This window comes from Zeugodacus cucurbitae, chromosome 6, assembly GCF_028554725.1.
Source record: "Zeugodacus cucurbitae isolate PBARC_wt_2022May chromosome 6, idZeuCucr1.2, whole genome shotgun sequence".
Classification (NCBI taxonomy): domain Eukaryota; kingdom Metazoa; phylum Arthropoda; class Insecta; order Diptera; family Tephritidae; genus Zeugodacus; species Zeugodacus cucurbitae.
In genome coordinates, this window is record NC_071671.1 from 12,766,569 (window position 1) to 12,787,121 (window position 20,553).

A 20,553-nucleotide genomic window follows, 5' to 3' on the forward strand; every position below is an offset into this window, starting at 1 on the left:
ATGGACCCACCTTCTTTCGTCCTTTTCCCATCCTTCGAACTTCTTGAATGGCGGTACCTTCCCAAATAAGCACATTCCAGGTGCATGCCCTCAAATCTTAATCCTTAAAACGTTTGCAAGGGTCGTCATCCAAAAGGGGATTCTCATTTGAGGCTCTGTTTGATATGGTGGGTCCCAACCGCCCAACCGCAGAAGCGGGCTTCACCTTCTCACTTTAGCTCGCCTCCAAACGGATGTATATTGACAACCAGAGGATACTTGGTCCAAAACCGGAAGTCGTGAACTGCTTGAGCCATATGCACAATAATCGTTCCTTTTACACATGACCACATCCCCCCATACATACTTTGTTGAAGCAAGAAGCACTAATTCCAGTGAGAACCCTAATGTTTATAATTTTTGCCCAAATTATGAATAGATCTTGTAATGAACGAGACCTACCTCCTAGGACTAACAAAGGATTTATTTCTTCTAGGCTAAAAAGACAACTAGCTACATAAGTTTGGTTCTAATTGGATAACAGCAAAACTTGCAAACAACACGTGTGCTATTCACCCTAAAAGGCGGCTAAATGTACAAAACAAAGGCAAGCGCAAACCAGTTAAGCAGACAAGCAGATGAACGCGCCAACAATTGCCCGCCAGTCGAGGCGACCGAAATCTTATCATCACAACAAACAATTTGTGTAACTTGAGCAAACGAGCGACGCTGCAGCAAACAGCTGCTGTTGGGGACCCCACCTTTTTGATGTTGCAGATATCTCTGCTGCCGTAAGTATAGCATTAACGCATTGGGTGCCAGCGTCTTATAGCAAGTACTGACTGGCTGCTTGGTTGGTCCGACGTTCGGCTTTATACGGCTGGCTGAGTGGTTAAATTCCCATTTTGGTTATCTGCTGTAATGTTTTTTTTTTCTTCTCAATTTTTTGTTGGCCGCAGGCAGCGAACGCAACCAGTTAAGGCGGGCAAGTAAAAATAAGCGCGCCAACAGCCAAATAGGCGTTGCAAGCAAAGCAGCAAAGAGCGACTGGAGCGACTGAGGATCCGAGTGCTACGTCGACTATGGCTTCAGCTTCAACAGCCTGCCTGCAGCCGCTTATGGAAGTTTATCACATATCGTAATCTTGTAATTACGTGTGTACCACAAATGTTAATGTTAATGGTAAAATGGCAAGCAGCAAGCAATCAAGCGGCGAAATAATGGAGGGTGAACCAAGAGCAACGCCGCAGCAAGAAGGCGGTCGAGTCAAATGAGCGGCGCAAAAGGCTGTGCGCATGGTTGTGTGGCTGACAGCCAGCCATATCGCCGCGCTACATGTACGGGCGTAATTAACGAGATATCAGCGCATAACTACATTTAGAGACTTTAATGATGTGTGGAATGTTTAATGATTACAATTGCCTTGTACTCGGTGCGCGAAAAAAGGAAATGAATGAATAAATACAAAACAAAAAATATGTACGTAAATGTGGTAGAGAAATAATAAAACGAGATAATAAAGAAATAAACAACAAAAATAAAATTCATGTCGTAAAAGGTGCTTCGGAATTACTTAATTTTGGCTTCGGAGATCGGTCGTGACGAAATTTTATGATTGCTCGAGAATTATAAGATTCTATTTGGTTCCCAAGTTATTAGACGGATTTGATATCTTCTCATACTTTATTACTATTTGAATAAAGGTTCATGTGTAATAAGTTTCAATCCACACCTTTTCCTGGTGTCTGAACTAAATTAATTAGCTTTTTAAACCCAAGAAAGGGCTTGGTCACTGGTTCGACCTTCTTTTTTTATATCTATCTTCTTCTCTTTCTATATCGGACCTCTATCTAAGAGAGTAAGATAATTTATTGCAAGTTTTGTCATTCACTTGAAGTCTAATGTTTTTAGAACAGTCGAAAGAATAATAATTTCATTCTCATTCTTCTTCTATTTTAACGGCTAACTTCAAGCTGTAACGCACTATCAAAATTTAAAGATCCAATTGCGAAGCTCTGACTCGGTGGTATTAAGAGATATTTTATATAAATTCTTAGAGCAAGAGAATTCCTGACAGTTTTTAAACTCTTTAGAAGAGTGGGATAGGGGCGAGTTGTATAAAGACACGGATATAAGCAACCATAATATGTAAACGAGTGTGAGGACGTGCCTTTTCAGCAAAGCTAGATACCAGAATCGCTTTCTGACTACCAGATCACTGTATTTCAAACAGAGGTTACTGTAATTAAAGAAGGCCTTCTTGTACTGACAAAGAAGGTGCTTACGACAAGAAGCATATTTATATTCACAGACAGCCAAGCGCCTTTAAAATCACTAAAGTCTCTAAGAGTTTCTTTGAAGTTAGTGCAGGAATGCCTTGAGCTGTTAGTAGAACTAGCTTCCTGTTTATAACAAGTAACTGATAAGCAGATGAACTTGCCAGATTTGGCATCGACAAATATATTGGAGATACCATACAATGATTACTGGAGAAGTTATCAAGAAATAGAAAGAAGAAGAAACTGTAGAACTTCTATGCGAACGCTAAACTTTAAATATCAAAGGAATGACAACTATCGGTCACAGTTTCCTCGACGACATCTCGGAAGTTGCTCAGTTAAAACTTTTTGAAGTAATTAATTTCATCAAAACCACTTGATGGTTTAATGAGGACATGCTAGTGTGAGGACATGGACCTCGTAAGGCCCATCGTGCGTCGTTCGACATCTACTATACCTACCTACCTAAACTCTTTTCGCGCCCATTTGCCTTTTTACTTGAGATATACGAGTTCCCAGGTTCATAACTGCAGTGCAGTGTCTAACATAACTTAACCTTAATACGCCTCAGGCTTTACTGATACCCGGATTTACTCGGATAACAGTTGAAAGAAAACATGGTAAAGGTATCTAAAATAATTATTTTTCCTGGATCTGATAGGATGAAACAAACAGGACCAATAAGCTGGGAGTTCCGTGTTTCTTTTGGTTTCCTGAATAATAAGTGAAGTAGATAAAAAAATAAGGCCAGCTTCTGAGTGATTTGTACACAATATTGTTTGGTCAATCGTGATATAGAAGGTATATATAAGTGACTCATTTATAAATTAAATAATTACGATTTTGCGAAATGAAATATGTAGGTATGTACTCATATGTCTACCTATAAATAAACATGTTTCCTGTTATTTAACCACTTTTACGATTTAATGATGTAAACAAGCCCATCATACAAATATTAATAATAATAATAATTTTCTGTTTTTTGGACATTCATACTTTCTTCTTATTTCTTCTTTGATATTTTCTTCAACACTTCCTTTGAGGCTCCGGCTTTTGGCTTTGTGGCTCAAAGCATATTTTTTTTATTATCTTGTCCGATTTTTTTCACCAAAGCGCTCTATTCAACTGGCACTGTTAAAGTGTACTAAACGTCTCATTGAAAGCTTTTGATGTACTAAAACCCCGTGCACAAAGCAAGTTGCCACTTAAGTGAGACAGTAAGTACCCGTTTAGTGCATACTCACTTTGCCGCTTAAATACTTTTGATGGCATATTTTATTCACACATATACATATATATTTCTTAGCTTTTTTGCAAGCCGAACTTAGCCAAAAATTGTCTGAGTGTGTAAGTGTGTTTTGTGTTTGTGAGACACACACAAAGTGAGTGGCGTACAAAGTGGAATTTGAAGGACTGGGCATTACTCGTATTTTTGGTGGTCAAAAGGCGCAAAGGATGATGATTTAATGATGCACTCGACTGAATTAGATGATAGTAATAGTCGGAGCAGTAAAAGACATGCAGATTTGCATAGTAATGTGTGAAAAAATAAATATTTGTTATATGAGAAGAGAGCTTTATCAAAGGAATAGTCAATGCTTGAATATTTGTATGGACAAGAAGGCTAAGGAAATAATACACCAGAACATCAAAGTAAACAATTAAGAAAGTTTATTATACATAGAGCAACTTTTTAATGCACTTTTCTACTGGCTATCTTAACAAAATTTCAGTAAAGAGACTCCGTGAAAGAAAATTTATCGAAACTATCGAATTACTTACGAACCTGAGACGAAAATGTTAGTTCACTCAGATACTTTCTGGCGAATCTGACGTTGGCCATGGGAGGACGAATACCAAGAGCTGCCGCCTACTAATCCAGGTTAGAAAATCCGGCTGTTTTCTAACGGAGCCTTCTCAACACCGGGCCGCCTTGGGAAGTAACGGTGGTCTTACCACTACATGGGGATCTGTCTCAATGTTTCCCCACAGATAATATTGACAGAAGGCTCAACTCTTAAGTCAACAAATGGCATAAACAAACAAAAAAATCCAAAAACAAACCAACAGCGACAAAGGTACTCCCAGCTCAGGGAGAATACCACGCTTTCTGGATGCTCTAACTACAGAGGACGATTCGTTGTTCGAGGACCATGCGAAAGACGACGACGTGCCCTCTACGACCAGCGGCAGGGTATGCAAGCCACTAACTACTACTACTACTGCATCTGGCATCTCAGACAGGGAACAAAACTCCTAGGGGGAATCGAGCAAAAACAGACCCCACTAGAGTATTCGATAGGAAAGACAACGGCCTAGTAGAGCGGCCCATATGAGGAAGTGGTACCTAAGGATTCAAAAAACTTGTTGTTGGGTGGGTTAGAGGAAATACTGGTAACTAAGCGTCCACAACTGATTTACCACGTGAGAGGCGTGCCTCTAACTCAAAACAGCAGAGAGAATACAGAGCTGGAAAGAGCAGTAACAGCCAGATAACGAAGCATGAGCTGTCAAACTCCAAACGGCGGAGTACAATCCCGACACAGGAGAAGAGCGGACAAGCTCAGTCCCAATTGAGATGATAGCTAGCGCAGATATGCGGTTGCTCTCAAAAGCAAATAAGAATGGAAAAGACGCAGAAGTGCAAGGTGGAGCGGACACAAACCTCACCACCACTTCCTTGATTCCAGTCAGGCAAGACGCCCAATACAAGGACCTGATCTGACAACACACAGAAGACTTACCCATAGACATAGACATTACTACAAAACTTGGACGGACTCAGACTTAAAGATTTTATAAAAAGGCATTTCGTATACCCAGTCTTTACTAAGCCTTTCTTACTCTTAAATGTTTTTAGCGCTTTAAAAGGTCACTAAACTCACTCTGTACATATGAGGCATTCTATGGAAAAAAAGCCACTTGAAAAAAAAGTTCTTTATTTTCTTTGGCAATGATAATCTGTGTAACGCGGGGTTGCCATACTGTAAGGTGCAAAAGTTTCTTGTAAAAAATTTTTCGAACCGCCATAACTTTAAAACTAATGAACAGATTTTAAAACACCATGTGACTTTTTTGTACAGAGTTTCTCAAACTTTAAAATTGTGTATCGTAAAAATTTTTAAAGTTAATATTTCATAGCAAAAATTAAAAAAAAAAATTTCGACGTGGACGTAGCAGACATTTAATCCCTTTTTGTTATTTTTTAATATTTTTTTATTTTTTTGTATTTTTCAAATTTTTAATTTTTTTTTGTTTTTTTTGGTTTTTATTTTTTTTTTTTTTGTATTATTACGTACTTGAATCTGATCTACGTAATAATTTTAAATAAAAAACAAAAAAAAAATAAAAAATTTAAAAAATACAAAAAAATTAAAAAAAAAATTGTAAAAAATAAAAAAAACTAAAAGGAATGAACGCTAAATGCTGATAATAGTAGTGCATAAATTAATGATTTTTCATCATGTTCTGAGTTGGTTTTTTATTTGTAGCTCATACAAATATTGCTGTCCCAAAATTCCCTTTTGGGGGTACAAAGGTGATGAAATAAGAAACATTTTAAGATATTTTCGAAAAAAATCGAAGGGGACATAAAGGGTTAAAAATTCAAAAAAAAAATGTTGTTTCTCATTTTTTGCTATGAAATATTAATTTAAAAAAAAGTCAAACGTTGTTTTAAAATCTGTTCATTAGTTTTAAAGTTATGGCGGTTCCAAAATTTTTTTAAAAAAACTTTGGCCCCCTACCATTAAGAGTAGTGACAAAAATAACACCGTTAAATTTATCAGGGTTGATTTAGAAAATCACTTAATGATTTCCGAACAACAAATTATACAAAGCTGTATATATTATAACTACAAACGCATCTATGTATATATACAGTTATCTCACACCTATTACCGTTAGAAAAAGAAAAACTTTTTTTTTTTCTAAATTTTAGACTTGTTTGTGAACTTTAAAATTGTAAACTTTAAGCCGATTTGCCGCTAAGGCAAAGCTATGTCAAAGCATACAAATACAGGCAAAGGAATTAAATTCCAAGCAGCTTTCAAAGCACAACAACAAGGACAGTGTGTGTTTGCAACGGCGCCGACAACATGCGAGTACGCTGTCATTGACATTGCGCAAAGGACATTTTAGCCAACAACAAACACAGACACGCACACGCACACGCACACATACAAACAACAGTGAATAGCAGCAAAATAAGCAAAACAAACGAAAAATCAAAAAGAGAAAAAACGCTTTGTGAAAACGTGTCGCAGAGGCAAAAAGAAAAATTGAAAAACAAAACATAAATACACAGCAAAAAAAAGGTAAAATAAAAGTAAAACGGCAAATAAACAAACAAAGAGTAAAAGCATTTCGAAAGTGCAAAAGATCTTTGCGACACGAGGGAAAGCATATGAATGCATACATACACACATATCTACATCCACATGTGACAAGTCTGTCGGCAGACACGCTGCAGGCAAGGATATACATATGTTTATATGTATGTAAAGCTAAAATAATGAAAAAGAAGCGGCTTTTTACCATGCCAATGCATTTGGAAATCCGCAAGCAAGCACCCACATCTATAAGTATATGTATCTCACACAAGCAACGTCAGCGCCTGTCGGGCTGCCACTACACACTACTCCATTATTCTCTTTTCGCAAAGAGCGATGCGTTGTCGCTGCCGTTGTCCTTGTCACCAAAAGCAGCGAACACAAGCAACATCAAAGCTTTGCCTGTGCTTTGGTCGCTTTGCCGTGCCGCGTTGCGCCACGCCGCAGTTTTCACTGACTACCACTTTTCTCTAAATACACTTTCTTTCGCAGACGCTACAACACTTTTTTGTGCATTTTGTATTTTTTTTTTGTTGTTTTTCCTGTTATTTTTCTTTTACGGCTGCGCTACTCCACTGACTGACTGCATACGCGACTGACTGTCATGTGGGGTAGTCTACTTTTAGGCGCTTAATACCGGCTTTTGGCAGAATACATATGTATTTGTGTGTAAGCGACAAGGAATTTCATTTACTATCAAACTAAAACTCGCCGTGTTGCATTTTTTTCTTTTCGCTCTTTTTTGTCGCAATTTTACGTTACGTCGCTTTTACGCTGATTTTCACCGGCTGGCGTGGAGTCGGCGGCACTTTCATGTGATGACACTGTTGGTGGTAATCGGTTTCGGTGTTAGCGTGTGTATGGGTTTTTGTGAATAACATATGTAGATATAGTTTTTTTTTTATTTTTGAAACTGTGGATAGTAACATATATAGTATGTGGGTATATAAACCAATGTCCTTTGTAGAGCGTTTGAATTTAAGCCATAATCGTTAGAAAAAAATATATTCGGATAATCCGCAGATTTTTCTTTTATTCATTTTATGTTAGACATTTTTTAGATTGTATAGCACTCCACTGTATGAAATGTAAACCTCCCTTTGAGAACTTTAGTTACGAGTTTCAGGCCTAGGAGATTACGTTCAAAACGAATAGATACATGAAAAAAATCTTATAATATTACAAAAAACAGTCGTTGCTGTTTTATCTAATTTAATCATTTTTATTTGTATTATTATGATTGGATTAGATAACCAAGTTTTTTTTTTATCGAAGAAAATTTGTATTGTCCACCTAGAGAAATGTCAAAAGTAGTTACATTTACGATGAATATTTGAACTAAATAAAGGGGGGGGTTGAATAGAGAGAAATTCGGGAACTTGGAAGAGACTTAAGGCGATAAAATAGTTTCCGGTGGATATAAAAACCGGGTGATCCAAGTAGAGCTACTTTTTTCAATAACCTTTTGTTTTTTGACAGATCATGTGTGAGACGTGTTAAACTGACATGTTATTTTGGTTCAGTATTGTTTTTCATTTCATCATGGACAGACTTACGCCTGAAGACGTTTACAAATTGTTCAACACTATTACGAATATTCACGTTCTGTAAAGAATCGCGCGCTTAGCTCAACCTATGGTCAGCATTATCGGCTAACTGAGCGCAAGACCATCAACCATCTTGAGAACCACCATTCATTATTGGACCGAATAGACCACGTTCAGCATGCAGAGAAAATATAGCAACCCTAGCTGAGAGTGTACACGATGACCGTGGAGAGTCGTTTCGGCGCAGTTCGCAGCAACTCGGGGCTGACGTACGGAACGATTTTGCGCATTTTACGTAGAGATCTTAAATTAAAAGCGTACAAAATACAGCTTATGCAAGAACTGAAGCGTTCGACCTTCCCAAGCGACATCGCTTCGCGCAAGTGGAAAAGTTTCAAGAAGATCCGACAAATTCGAACCAAATTCTGTTCAGCGATGATGAAGAACAACCTGAAGATATTGCATTTCATGCATTTCATCCAAAACAACATTTTGGTGAAATTAATTGACCAGTGGAATCATCGGTCCATATTTCTTCAAAAATAATGCCGGTGAGAACGTAAACATTATTGAGACATGGTAACCGACTATTTGATTTTTGAAATTGAAGCCCGTGATCTAGGCGACACACTTCGGTGAGCAGATAATTTCACATTTTGGGCTGATAGATTGGCCACCAAAATCGTGTGATATCACATCATTAGACTTTTTCCTGTGGGGATATGTAAAGTCTAAATATGCGGACAATCCCGCTTCGATTCAGGCCTAAAAGCAAAACATCATGCGTGGCGTGTCGGTCGCTATTTACCAGTCGAAATGCTCGAACGAATCATGGAAAATTGGACTCAACGGATGGACCATCTTCAGTTTGTTTTTGAGGCATAAAGGGAGCTAAGGTGCCAACGGCTGAGTTTTCCGAATTTGTAAATAAAAATTTCACAAGATACTGTTGTACTATGTACCTATGATATGCTGAATTGTTTAAATCAAATATATGATGTATATATTAAAAAAAAAAGTTAAAATACCCTTGTTTTCAACCTTTGAAATCCACCTAACCCTTTTAATTGACTCTTCCAGATTAAGAACCCAAACTAAAACTTGTTCTACCTAGTTTGAAACAGGTGGTAACTCTGTCTATAAATATCTTGTTAGTTTTCTTAAGCCTGCCTCTTGGGTTTGACACCCATATTGCAATGTTTCTTTTTTGTAATGAATTTTATTATTTAAACTTTTGAACCAGATGGCAACATTATGAACTATAAGTTTTCCAAAATCTCTATTTTATACAATTATTTACTTTTATTGTATAGAATTCTCTGTATATAACGAGCGCAAACGAATTTTGTTGCGCAACACAATTTCGTTGCAGTCGTTCGATTTTACCGCCAACGCTAAAGAAATTTCACTAGTAAAATCTATATACACATTCCAATAAACACTTACCATTTTTAATTTGCAGACTATCTCCAATAAAACAGGTAATTAAAAGCGATAAGAACAGCAAACAATTGGCGCTGCGGCTGACGTTCACCCGCCTGCTCTGCTGCTGTACAAACCCATGGCAACAACTACAACAACTACTCAGCGCAGTCGTGTGCCATCTTCGTTGTAGACACCTGTTGGCACTTTCGTTCACCTTTTTGACTTTGTTGTTGTGTAATGACTGTAGGCCTGAATGACGACTATATTTCAAGTGTTGCACACTATTCGCGTGCACTGTAACCTTCGGTAGTGACACTTTTGTTTTTGTTTTGGTTTTAACATTGTTCGTGTTTTGTTGTACTCGCGTTTCAAGCGCTATATTTTTGGAATTTTTTGTATGTGTTGTTGTTGTTGTTGTGGTGCTGGTCCTGACGGCAGCTAAAAATGGCTCTGTAGCCATTGCTTTTAGACATACAACATAGGCTCCGACAAATACACTTACACACGCGCATACACTTGGTTAATTGGTGATTCGCGGATTCTCTTGCTTTCGTTTATATTTTCGTGAATTTTGGAGATGTTAGTTATTTATGGGTCTCCTTCTAGATTGGCTGGAAGAAATAAGAATAAAAAAAAATTATTTTAGTATGAAGGAAAATAAAAATAATATAATAATCATGCATAGCCTAGTCAAACTAAAAATTAAAAATTAAAAAATAGTTTAAAAATTAGTTAAAAATAGTTTCGACATTAATCAAGAAATCGAAACGCCAAACAAGTGTTCGTCAAAGTGGTAAAGAAGCTCTTTCTATGTCTTAGGAAATAAATTAAGTGTAATTATGGATCGAGTAGTTATATCTAAGCCTAGATTCACTGTAAAAATCGTATTATAGCGCAATCTATCGTAAGCTTTGGTTTTAGGTTCCAATAAGTAAAAATAATATACACTCTTCGTCAATAGTATAGACGTACTCGTACTATCTAATATATAAAATTCTCGTGTCACGGTGTACGTTATTGAACTCCTCTTAAACCGCTCGACCGATTTTCGTGAATCCTAGCGTGCATATCGGCTAAGATGGAGAATCGGACAACATCTATTTTTCATCCTCCTAAATGTTAAGGGTGGTCCACCCCTAAATTTTTTTAACTTTCCGCGAAGAAAATCAAAAATTTTCTAAAATCAGGAAATTATTGGTTGTTGAAGTTCAAACCGATCTAGCTAATTTTAGTCTTGAAATATTCGTGGAAGGCCAGAAAAAGATTAGAAAGTGAGTAAATATGGAAAAACTGCGAGGAAGATATCAATAAGAGAACTTTATTCGAGTTGACAAGAAAAATATAAAAAGAGAAAACAAAAAAATAATATTTTGAAGGTTGTCATTGTTGCTTTGTTAAAATATTTTTGTTATAGTTCAATTGTATAAGGTTGTGTCGATAGCCCAAAACAAGTTGTAACAAATAAGGAAAGGCGAAGTTCGGGTCCAACCGAATATTTCATACTATCGCAATTTATTGATGTAATTTTATTAAAATAAATAGACAATTTGACCTATATATTTGGCAAGTCCAATAGAAAATCATCATATATAGTATATGAGGGCTGATGTAATTCCCGAACCAATTTCACTCATTTTCGCCACCGAGTTTAACAGGAATAGGGGCAACTTGGCACCTGTTAGTAGGCAAACAAACGGCACATTCGGCCTTGAAATTACTCCTAAATTGCAAATGAACGAAACACCAGTCAGCAAAATCGTCAAAAATAGCGCTTTAACGAAGATTTTCCAAATTTTCAAGAAGTCGCTGGAGGTACTGAACAGGACTTTAAAAGATCTTGATTGTCGATAAACGTTTTTGGTGGAGCCAGGATTCTGTTAACAGGTGATTTACGCCAGACTCTTCCAATTATTCCTGGATCAACTGTTACTGACGGGCTAATCGCATGCCTAAAGTCATTTCATTTGTGGCAACACATAAAGTATCGCCAATTAACAACTAACATATGAGTGTTTTTGCAACAATACCAAATTGCGATTGTAGAAGCAGTTAGAAATGGTAGGGTCGAAGTTGACACCTCGATGGATTAATAGCATTTCCAACAGATTTCTGTCACTTCATTGACTTGAAAGAGAAGTTTTCATGACATGAAACCTCAATATGATAACCATAAATGACTGATTGAATGACCCTATATTGGTGGTAAAAAAAACAAAGATATCGATGATCTTAATGCGACAATTTAGAATTTCGGTCCAGGAGAGTTGACACAGCTACAAACCAAGATGACGTAGTCAATTATCCCAAACTATTTAAAATTGCCTGTACTATCACCACTCACTTTGCAATTAAAAGTAGTGTGAGTTGCCATCATGCTGGGTAACATAAATCGACCTCGAGTAATCAATATCGTCGCCGAAACCAAGATTGGACCAACTTAATTTAATGTATACCTTAGCCACAACAACGTGTGGCCGGGTCTGCTAGTATTAATATAGTATTTTATATATTTTTTTCCTTCTTCATAAACTTTCCATGTAAGCCAACCCCAAACAATCTCATTTACTTTTAGATCCGGAGAATAAGGTGGTCAATTCATAATATTAACGTTTTGTTGATTATTATTATCTTGTTGAAAATCCATGGCATAGGTTTGAAAAGAACTTTTAAAAATAGGAAAACTGTATCCATTGTTGTTTTGAGAACTTCAACGTTAATTTTATGATCAATAACTAAGGAAAAACACTTTTTCTTTGCGTAAATCATGAAATTAGTATTGACAGCCTACGGCTCCATCCAAATTTAAACCTTTTTCATCAGTAAAAACAACTGAACGCTGAGTCGTGTGTTTGATTGAACACTCCAAGTCATGTACTCATTCGCAAATTGAACCCAATTTTCTATGCGTATGCATTCAAAGGTGGTTTCTTCATCATTTTTAGACACTTAAGATGTTTTGCATTTCTGATTGTACGCGGAACAGCTGAAAGGCTTCCGTTTGCTCTGTCAAATTTCTTGCCGACTTAGAAGAATTAGAACCAAATCGTGATTTTTTAGCTCTTTAAAGTTTGCTTTTGGATCTTTTAAATATATTAACAGATGTTGATCAGCACTGTAATTGTTTGTCAGTATTCCTATCTATTAATAGTCTTTGTGACTGAAAGAAGTCTATTTTTACGCGTTTCAGTAGGCACAAAACATTAGCTTGTCTTATTATACCCTTAACAGGGTATATTAAGTTTGTCACGAAGTTTGTAACACCCAGAAGGAAGCGTCGGAGGCCCTATAAAGTATATATATAAATGATCAGTATGTTGAACTGAGTCGATATAGCCATGTCCGTCTGTCTGTATATATACGAACTAGTCCTTCAGTTTTTAAGATATCGTTTTGAAATTTTGCAGATGTTATTTTCTCTTCAAGAAGCTGCTCATTTGTCGGAACTGCCGATATCGGACCACTATATCATATAGCTGCCATACAATCTGAACGATCGGAATCAAGGGCTTGTATGGAAAACTTCCGCATTTTACTACATATCTTCACGAAATTTGGTGTGAGTTATTGTTCATAGAAATAATTTAATCTCCAAAAAAATTGTTCAGATCGGTTCACTATAGCATATAGCTGCCATACAAACTGAACGAACGGAATCAATGGCTTGTATGGAAAACTTCCGCATTTTACTACATATCTTCACGAAATTTGGTGTGAGTTATTGTTTATAGAAATAATTTAAGCTCCGAAAAAATTGTTCAGATCGGTTCACTATAGCATATAGCTGCCATACAAACCGAACGATCGGAATTAATGGCTTGTATGGAAAATTTTCGCATTTGACGTGGTATCTTCACGATATTTGACATGGATTACTGCTTAAGGTAATAATATAATCTCCGAAGAAATTGTTCAGATCGGTTAACTATATAACCTTAATGTTTCTAGCAAACAACCCGGCTAAAAAGAATTAGTAAAATGTTTTCTTTTTTTTACATACTTTTTCTTACGTCTTTAGATTTGCTTAAACACATAGTTACTAAAAGAAATGCACCTGTGAAGGGTATATTAGCTTCGGTACAACCGGAGTTAACGTTTTTTCTTGATTTTTCTTTAAATATGGCTAAAGAACAAATGATTTCTGATTTGCTTAAATTTGGTAAATTTAGGGCCGAATTCATAGTCAGTAGTTAACCAATGACAACAGCTGAACCAACTTCCTTTTATTTATAATGCTTGGTTGTCTATTAGTTAAACCCCCATTATATGTTGGTTAACTATATGTTGGTTGGCTAGTTAAATTACAGCTGATGTAAACATATAATACACAATTGCTTTCACTGATAATTTTTGAAAATTCCTAAGTAATTTGATATTGAGTCTGGGTCTGGAATATAGTTATAGACCGTCGCCAAAAAAAGTTGTAATTTCTCCATTTACATTAAAAAAAATTAAATATACATAAGGTAAACAGAAATAGATGTTTTGGCAATAGTTCTAACATTGAAATCCAAAATATGCCGGTGCTGTCATATATTTACCTTACGAGAAGTATTAGTTAACCTCTACACTGGGAATATTAAGTACTACTTAAACAACAGTTAACATTTTAGTTTACAAACGGTTAACTAATAACTATGCAAACGACCCTTAATATTTTTTTAAAATATACAATACCAATAGACATATGTATCAAGGTTGTACTATTTTATTTTCGTTATTAGAAAGAGTTATCTCACGTTTTGTAGATACTGTTATATAGGAAAATGGTTATTAACCTACATATATCATATTGTAGAGGTGGAGGGAGATAAGCTATGTTATTAGCAAACAATTAAGCGAAGATAACAATTATAACCTACAATAGTTTTTAATTTGTTCGTTTCACAAGTCTGAAACAGGGAATTTATTGGAAAGAGATTACTGGTCTATTAGAATTACCATAAAACAATCTTTTGAGACACCTGGAATCCGAAATTTTACTAAAAATACGAGAATCATCAAACACCAATTATTTTATTTTTTTTTGTCATGCATACTATTTGTCGCTTTTGAGCTTTTACCAAACGAGTTTTCAACATTTTCTTTCGTTTAATCGATAAAAAAATAATAATAAATGAATGTTATAAATGAACTGATAAGAAACGGAAGTGATAAAAAATTGTTGGCGACAACTGAAGCTTCGCTACCGTCTAAGTAAACAACTGAGAACACACAGAAACAGGGTTGGTGGTAACACAAAAAAAGATTGATTAGACAGTGAAAACAGTAAAGGGTGAAGTTATAAAATTAAATGAAATACAATGAATACGATTTTTAGTACAAAATATATAATAAAACAAAAACAGTTAGTTGAACAAAGAAAGTTTTTCAGGTTAAGTTTTCACTAAATAAGCACAAAAACTCAGAGATTTGTGATAAATAAGAAAAGGATTATATTAGAAATAAGACCAGAACATCAATACATATTTTAGTGGGCAGAATAATACGGATCGGTCAAAAGTTATATAAAATAACAATAAAAAATGTCAGAGTAGATTAAATATATTAATATTATGTCTAGAAACAAAATATAAAATAAACACTGCACAGAATAGGCACAAACACAGTTGTCATCTAGCAAAGTAAAAAAAAAACAATAAAAAATAAACAACAAACAACAAACAAAAATAAACATAAAATCAAATGAAGCGAACAAGTCGCGACATTTTCTTAATTTTGTTTTATCGAGTTTCTTTTCAATTATTTTTTCGCATAAATTTTTTTATTTTTTCAACATTTGCTAATTTCATAAAGATTTATTGCGCTAAATTCGCCACTTTGTGAAATATGCAAATTATGCAGCCTTATTTAGCAAGTTTTTTATGTAAATGCAAAAAAAAAACAACAACAACAACAAAATCGCACACATAAAATGATTTGTGGCTACAAGTGTATTTTAAAAAGCATATAAAAATTAATTAATTAAGCAATTAATGATGCCACAGAAAGAGATATAAGCGGTTATAAAAATTGTTAATTGCGTTACGGTGTGCCTCTAATTTTGGCTACTAAATTTGCAAAAACCGAGATAAGTAAGCAGTTAAAAATTATTTCGCATATAAATGCAATAAGATACAGTCAAAACATTTAATGATATTAATTAATTAATTGACGAAATTATGCAGTAATTATACACATAAAAATTAAATGAATGAAGAGTTGCAGAAGTAAATTCATTAAAATAAATTGAAAATATTGTACGCGTCCATAAAACTATTAAATAAAAAATTGTAGATAATTAAATAAAAAAAATATAAGTAAATAAAAAACGTTATTGAACTTATATACAAAATATTGAAATGAAATGTGTAGGAAATTATAGAAAATTTATATTTAATAAAACATTTAGTGCAAAAAATTTAATTTAATTTCCATAATTATTTAAAATATTTTAGAAAAAATACAGTATTAACAGTATTTAATATAAAACATTTCTAACAAAACTAAAATTAAAAATTTATATATAAATTTATATAAAAGAAACAAGAAAATTATGAGAAACCAATAACTAGCGAGTTAACCAATTGACTATATTGTTTATAACACTGCAAGAATGTATTGTTTATAACTCTTTCAAAGCTCTTTAAACATGTGTTAGCTATTATTTAAACTTTTTCTCCATAACTTACACATTTGTACTATTTATAACAAACATAGATCAAATAATTACTGAACAAACAAAATCTCTTAAATGGTTACATAAAAACATGAAGCTCTTTGTGTTTGCAGTAATATTTATTAATGATTCATAAAGAGATTAAATTTTGCTTTTAACTTTTATAACCACCACATAAAAGAGAATAATAAAATGATGACAAATCATTAAACAAACTCAAGATATAATATCGTGACATATTTTCTTTTTATTGTGAAAAAGAGAATTTCAGCAGATTAACTCGCAAAAGTATGAAAATGCAAATATGTATAAGAATATAGCGACAATAAGCAACATTAAAGTTCTAAAAATGTAAAATATAAAAAAATAAGAAAAGAAAGAAAAAAAGGCATTTCTAAATTCCCTAGGTATTAGACACTTCGGTAAAATAATACCTCTTTTTATTATTTTTGTTTAAAAACATTCCTCAAATATTTTTCTATAATGCTGAAGAGTTGACAAACCTTGCCCTAATAAAATCTGGATACGTCATGAATCGGGAATGCAGTTGAATTTCCATAACTAGAAAGCCTATAACTCGAAGTTCTCCACAACTCGAACTTTTGAATTGGCAAAAGAAGTCCAATCTCAGGCAAATTACCTTCCGCAACTCGAAAGTCCCTCTAACTCGAAGTTTTTTTGTGGATTATAGTGATTCGTATTACGAAATGCAAAATATTTTGAAACAGCAGGAGTTACACAAATATATTTATTTGAAATGCAATTCTTTTTAATTACACTGTGTATCTTGCTGTCAGGAAAAATGCCTTCTTCTCTAATAAACTACATTGCACTTCATCAATTATTATATTAATTATGGATGTCCATTGAAACTTCTGTACGAAAAATGTGAGAATAAGTAAACCTAGAAAATGCACCCGGAATGACGGAAAACATGGAGCAAACACACACAGCAAATCACAAAATTCTTACAACGTACGTGAGTGCAATAACAAACCACAGATATGAAATAAGTGCGCCGGCATTGCCGTGGCGTTGACGCCGGCGAGGAGATGCAGAAACTTACAAAAACAGAGAAACAAAAAATCAAAACACAGTTTTTTATAATGCTGAAGATGCAGAAAAATAACAAAGGGAAACTGAAATTATAGAGCTGTATTCTTTTTTTACGGCTGCATGCACATGGGGTTGGTAAAAAAATGCACAACAAACAAACAAGTGTAGAGTGGAACGTAGGATAACAGAGCGGCGCAAAGACACATTGAAGAAAGAAAAAATCAAAGCAAAATAATGTGATAACAAATAGGCTGGCCAGTAAACATGAATTGCAGCGAAGGAACGTGGAAAAATAATATCGCATTACAGCGGTGTAGAACAAACCGAAAAGGAATGGAAACTATTGGAAATTTTCGTAGAAAGTATAGCCTACTGAAGGAATTTGTAAACAACCTAGCAGGCTAGGGTGCAAATGGACATTAAAAATTTATGCAAAATCATTTACATTGAAAAATTCATGCATTTTAAGACAATTAGAATAAACAAGTGTTATCTTCAGCACAATAGTTTGCTTAAATATATTTTACCTATTTTATTTAGCCTTCATAAAGGCTATTTGTTCTTATTGGTAATAAACTGAATCACATTAAATGCTAATGCCGTATGTCTTCATATTTATTATTATTGCATTTATTTATTTTGTTTGCACACACACACTGCACTCAATTCAGACAAACACTTTGTTTTAAACAAACAGCACAATTGTATAAGTTAGCGTCGAATATGCGATATTTGATTCCAATATCTTCCAATTTAAAATATATTCTTATACACTTCACTTGGCGAGAACACTTCATTAGAATTGCACGATATGCAGAGTGTTTTATGCAGTACGCTACGTAACAAATTGTGTTTTTATAATTGTATTTCTTGAGTTCAATTAAACACAGCTTCCGACAACGATAACCGAGAAACCTTATTTATATTCTATCCGCGCTTCACAACCGCTTCACAAAAGACCAAAATTCGTTTTGACCAAACTCGAGCTATCCCAATCGCTGTCAGACGAAAGTCAACGAATAGCAATGGGAATATCGAAGCGGCAAATAAACATGCTTCAAATAAACGCCGATAAACATGGGTAAAAACAAAATGTCAAAATCTACTACATCACCAGACAACACTGACAAAGCGTTGCCAACTTTTGTTACAATGTATGAGCATAAGAAATCTGCTGCGACTTTTTAATTTTAATTTAGTATTATTTAAATTTTAGATTATAGTTATAATAATATTCATAAACCTTTATTTCAAATATACGCTACAATTAAACTATAACATATTCTAACATAAGTGGTGGGCTTATTAATGTGTATTTAAATTAGAAATAGTGGGAAATATTTGATAAAAAAATTAATTCAAACGCTTTTAAAGATAAAAAATCAATTTGTAAAAAAAATGGTGAAGCTGAGACTATTTGTTAGTAATTTTTATCATAATAACAGTGGACACCGAAAGTTATATTTTATTTTTGTTATACAACTCTACGAAAATTCCATATGGCAACTTTCAAACATTTAATAAAAAAGCAAATATACTGTTAGATGTAAAATTTCAAATTTTTTAATATTTATTAAATATTAATAACATACGAGAAATTGTATGGAAATAGACAGATAGACGGATAGTGACTCTAACCGTGGAAAAAACAACAAGAGCTGCTGAAGAGAATATTAAGGCGTAAAAGCTGCCTCTATGCCTGAATTTAGTATCCCCGCAAAACTAATACAACTGTGTAAACTGACATTGAGCAGCACCAAAAGCGCCGCCAGAATCAGGAAGAACCTCTCTGAGCCATTCGATACCAAACGACGTTTCAGACAAGGTGACTCACTATCGTGCGACTTCTTTAACCTAATGGTGGAGAAAATAATACGAGCTGCTGAGCTAAACAGAGAAGTTACGCAGATGAAACAAACGCGCCGATTGTTCTGCTTTTTCCAGACTGGTTAAGGGAGCGAAGATTATTGGTTTGGTGGTGAATGAAGACAAGACGAAATATCTGCTGTTATCAAACAAACAGTCAGACAATAATAATAATCCAACGCTGAATCTCTCTTGCCAACAGGTGCTACTTTAGACGAAGTAGGCAATTGAAAAGTAAAGTCCTCTCAAAGATCACAATCTGCAAGTTCATTATCATCCCCTTTTTGCTTTATAGTGCAGAAGTGTAGACAATATCAACATCCGATGAGACAACACTCGGAGTTTTCGAGAAAACGGTTTTTTGCGGAAGATTTATGGTCCTTTGAACGAGTTATTCGACCACATAGACATATGTAGTCCAGCGAATAGAAAGACAGCGGCTGGGTTGGCTAGGTCAAGTTTTTCGAATAGACGAAAGCGCTCCAGCTTTGAAAGTGATCGATTCAGTACCCGCTGGTGGTAGCCGAGGAAGACCTCAACTTCGTTGGAAAGACTTTCCCCACCTGGCACTTGGGATTTCCAATTGGCGCCAAACTGCCAAAAATAGGAACGAATGGCGCGCTGTTGTAAACTTGTTTTCTAATAGTTTTCATAATGAATATAAATTTTTCTAAATTTTAGCAATAAAACGATAAATGTTGTAAACTCATTGTCTACGCCAGTTAAGACGAAGTTCCACTGACGCTTAACTTCATATTAATATGTTTATTGTTTGATTTCCACCGTGCATCAATTTGTAGTTACTAATATTATTTTAATACTGAATTAAAATAATTGTTTTAAAAATAATTTGAAATAATAAAAACTGCAATTTTCTTTTGTTTTTATATTTTATTTCGAAAAAAGAATCCATTGGTTTTCAGGTTCAAAGTGTTTGTAATGAATGCAAAACAATTCAGCAATATACAAGAGTAGTTGAGTTTAGAACTCAAACATACTATGTGGTCAATGGCTTGGAAAGCTGTCAATAAACATTGCCTAAATACACACATAGCAAATATTTACTTAAACAAAGGAACTAGAAATTAATTAATTTTAATTTGTTTGCGTAAAATTTGCGGCACAAATATATGTTAATATAGGTACAGGAGTAAAACAGAAATAACCTTGCTATTTTAGCTTTTCGAATTTTGTTTTTTTGTTTTAACTTTTTAATCAAACATGTTTTCTAATAGTTTTCAGCGCTCGATAATAAAAATCAATTTTCAATATTTTAGCATTAAAACGATAAATGGCGATTAAAAATTAGTATGCTGATGTCCTTATACTAACTTGGCTTTTTAATGGCTGCCGCAAAACGTTACAAAAATTTTGTTTCGTTTTTAATTTTTAATATTGTAACCGATATCTGA

General features: G+C 34.4%; 1 protein-coding gene and 1 long non-coding RNA gene across 2 annotated transcripts in view; one reads left to right on the forward strand and one right to left on the reverse strand.

The window, feature by feature from the left end:
- Nucleotides 1–18,321, reverse strand: part of LOC105218474 (low-density lipoprotein receptor-related protein 6) — a 126,854-nt gene extending 108,533 nt beyond the window's left edge. Inside the window, exons 1-2 of the mRNA XM_011194081.3 lie at nt 17,803–18,321; nt 9,586–10,175 (exon numbers count right to left, since the gene is read on the reverse strand). Coding sequence (XP_011192383.2) covers nt 9,586–10,024 — 439 coding nt within the window. The 5' untranslated portion in view covers nt 10,025–10,175; nt 17,803–18,321. The remainder of the gene's footprint in view (nt 1–9,585; nt 10,176–17,802) is intronic.
- Nucleotides 18,322–18,627: 306 nt separating this feature from the next.
- Nucleotides 18,628–19,611, forward strand: LOC128922468 (uncharacterized). Its single transcript, XR_008471672.1, has 2 exons — nt 18,628–19,375; nt 19,437–19,611. It is a non-coding gene; the product is annotated as an uncharacterized LOC128922468 (long non-coding RNA).
- The last annotated feature ends 942 nt before the right edge of the window (nt 19,612–20,553 follow it).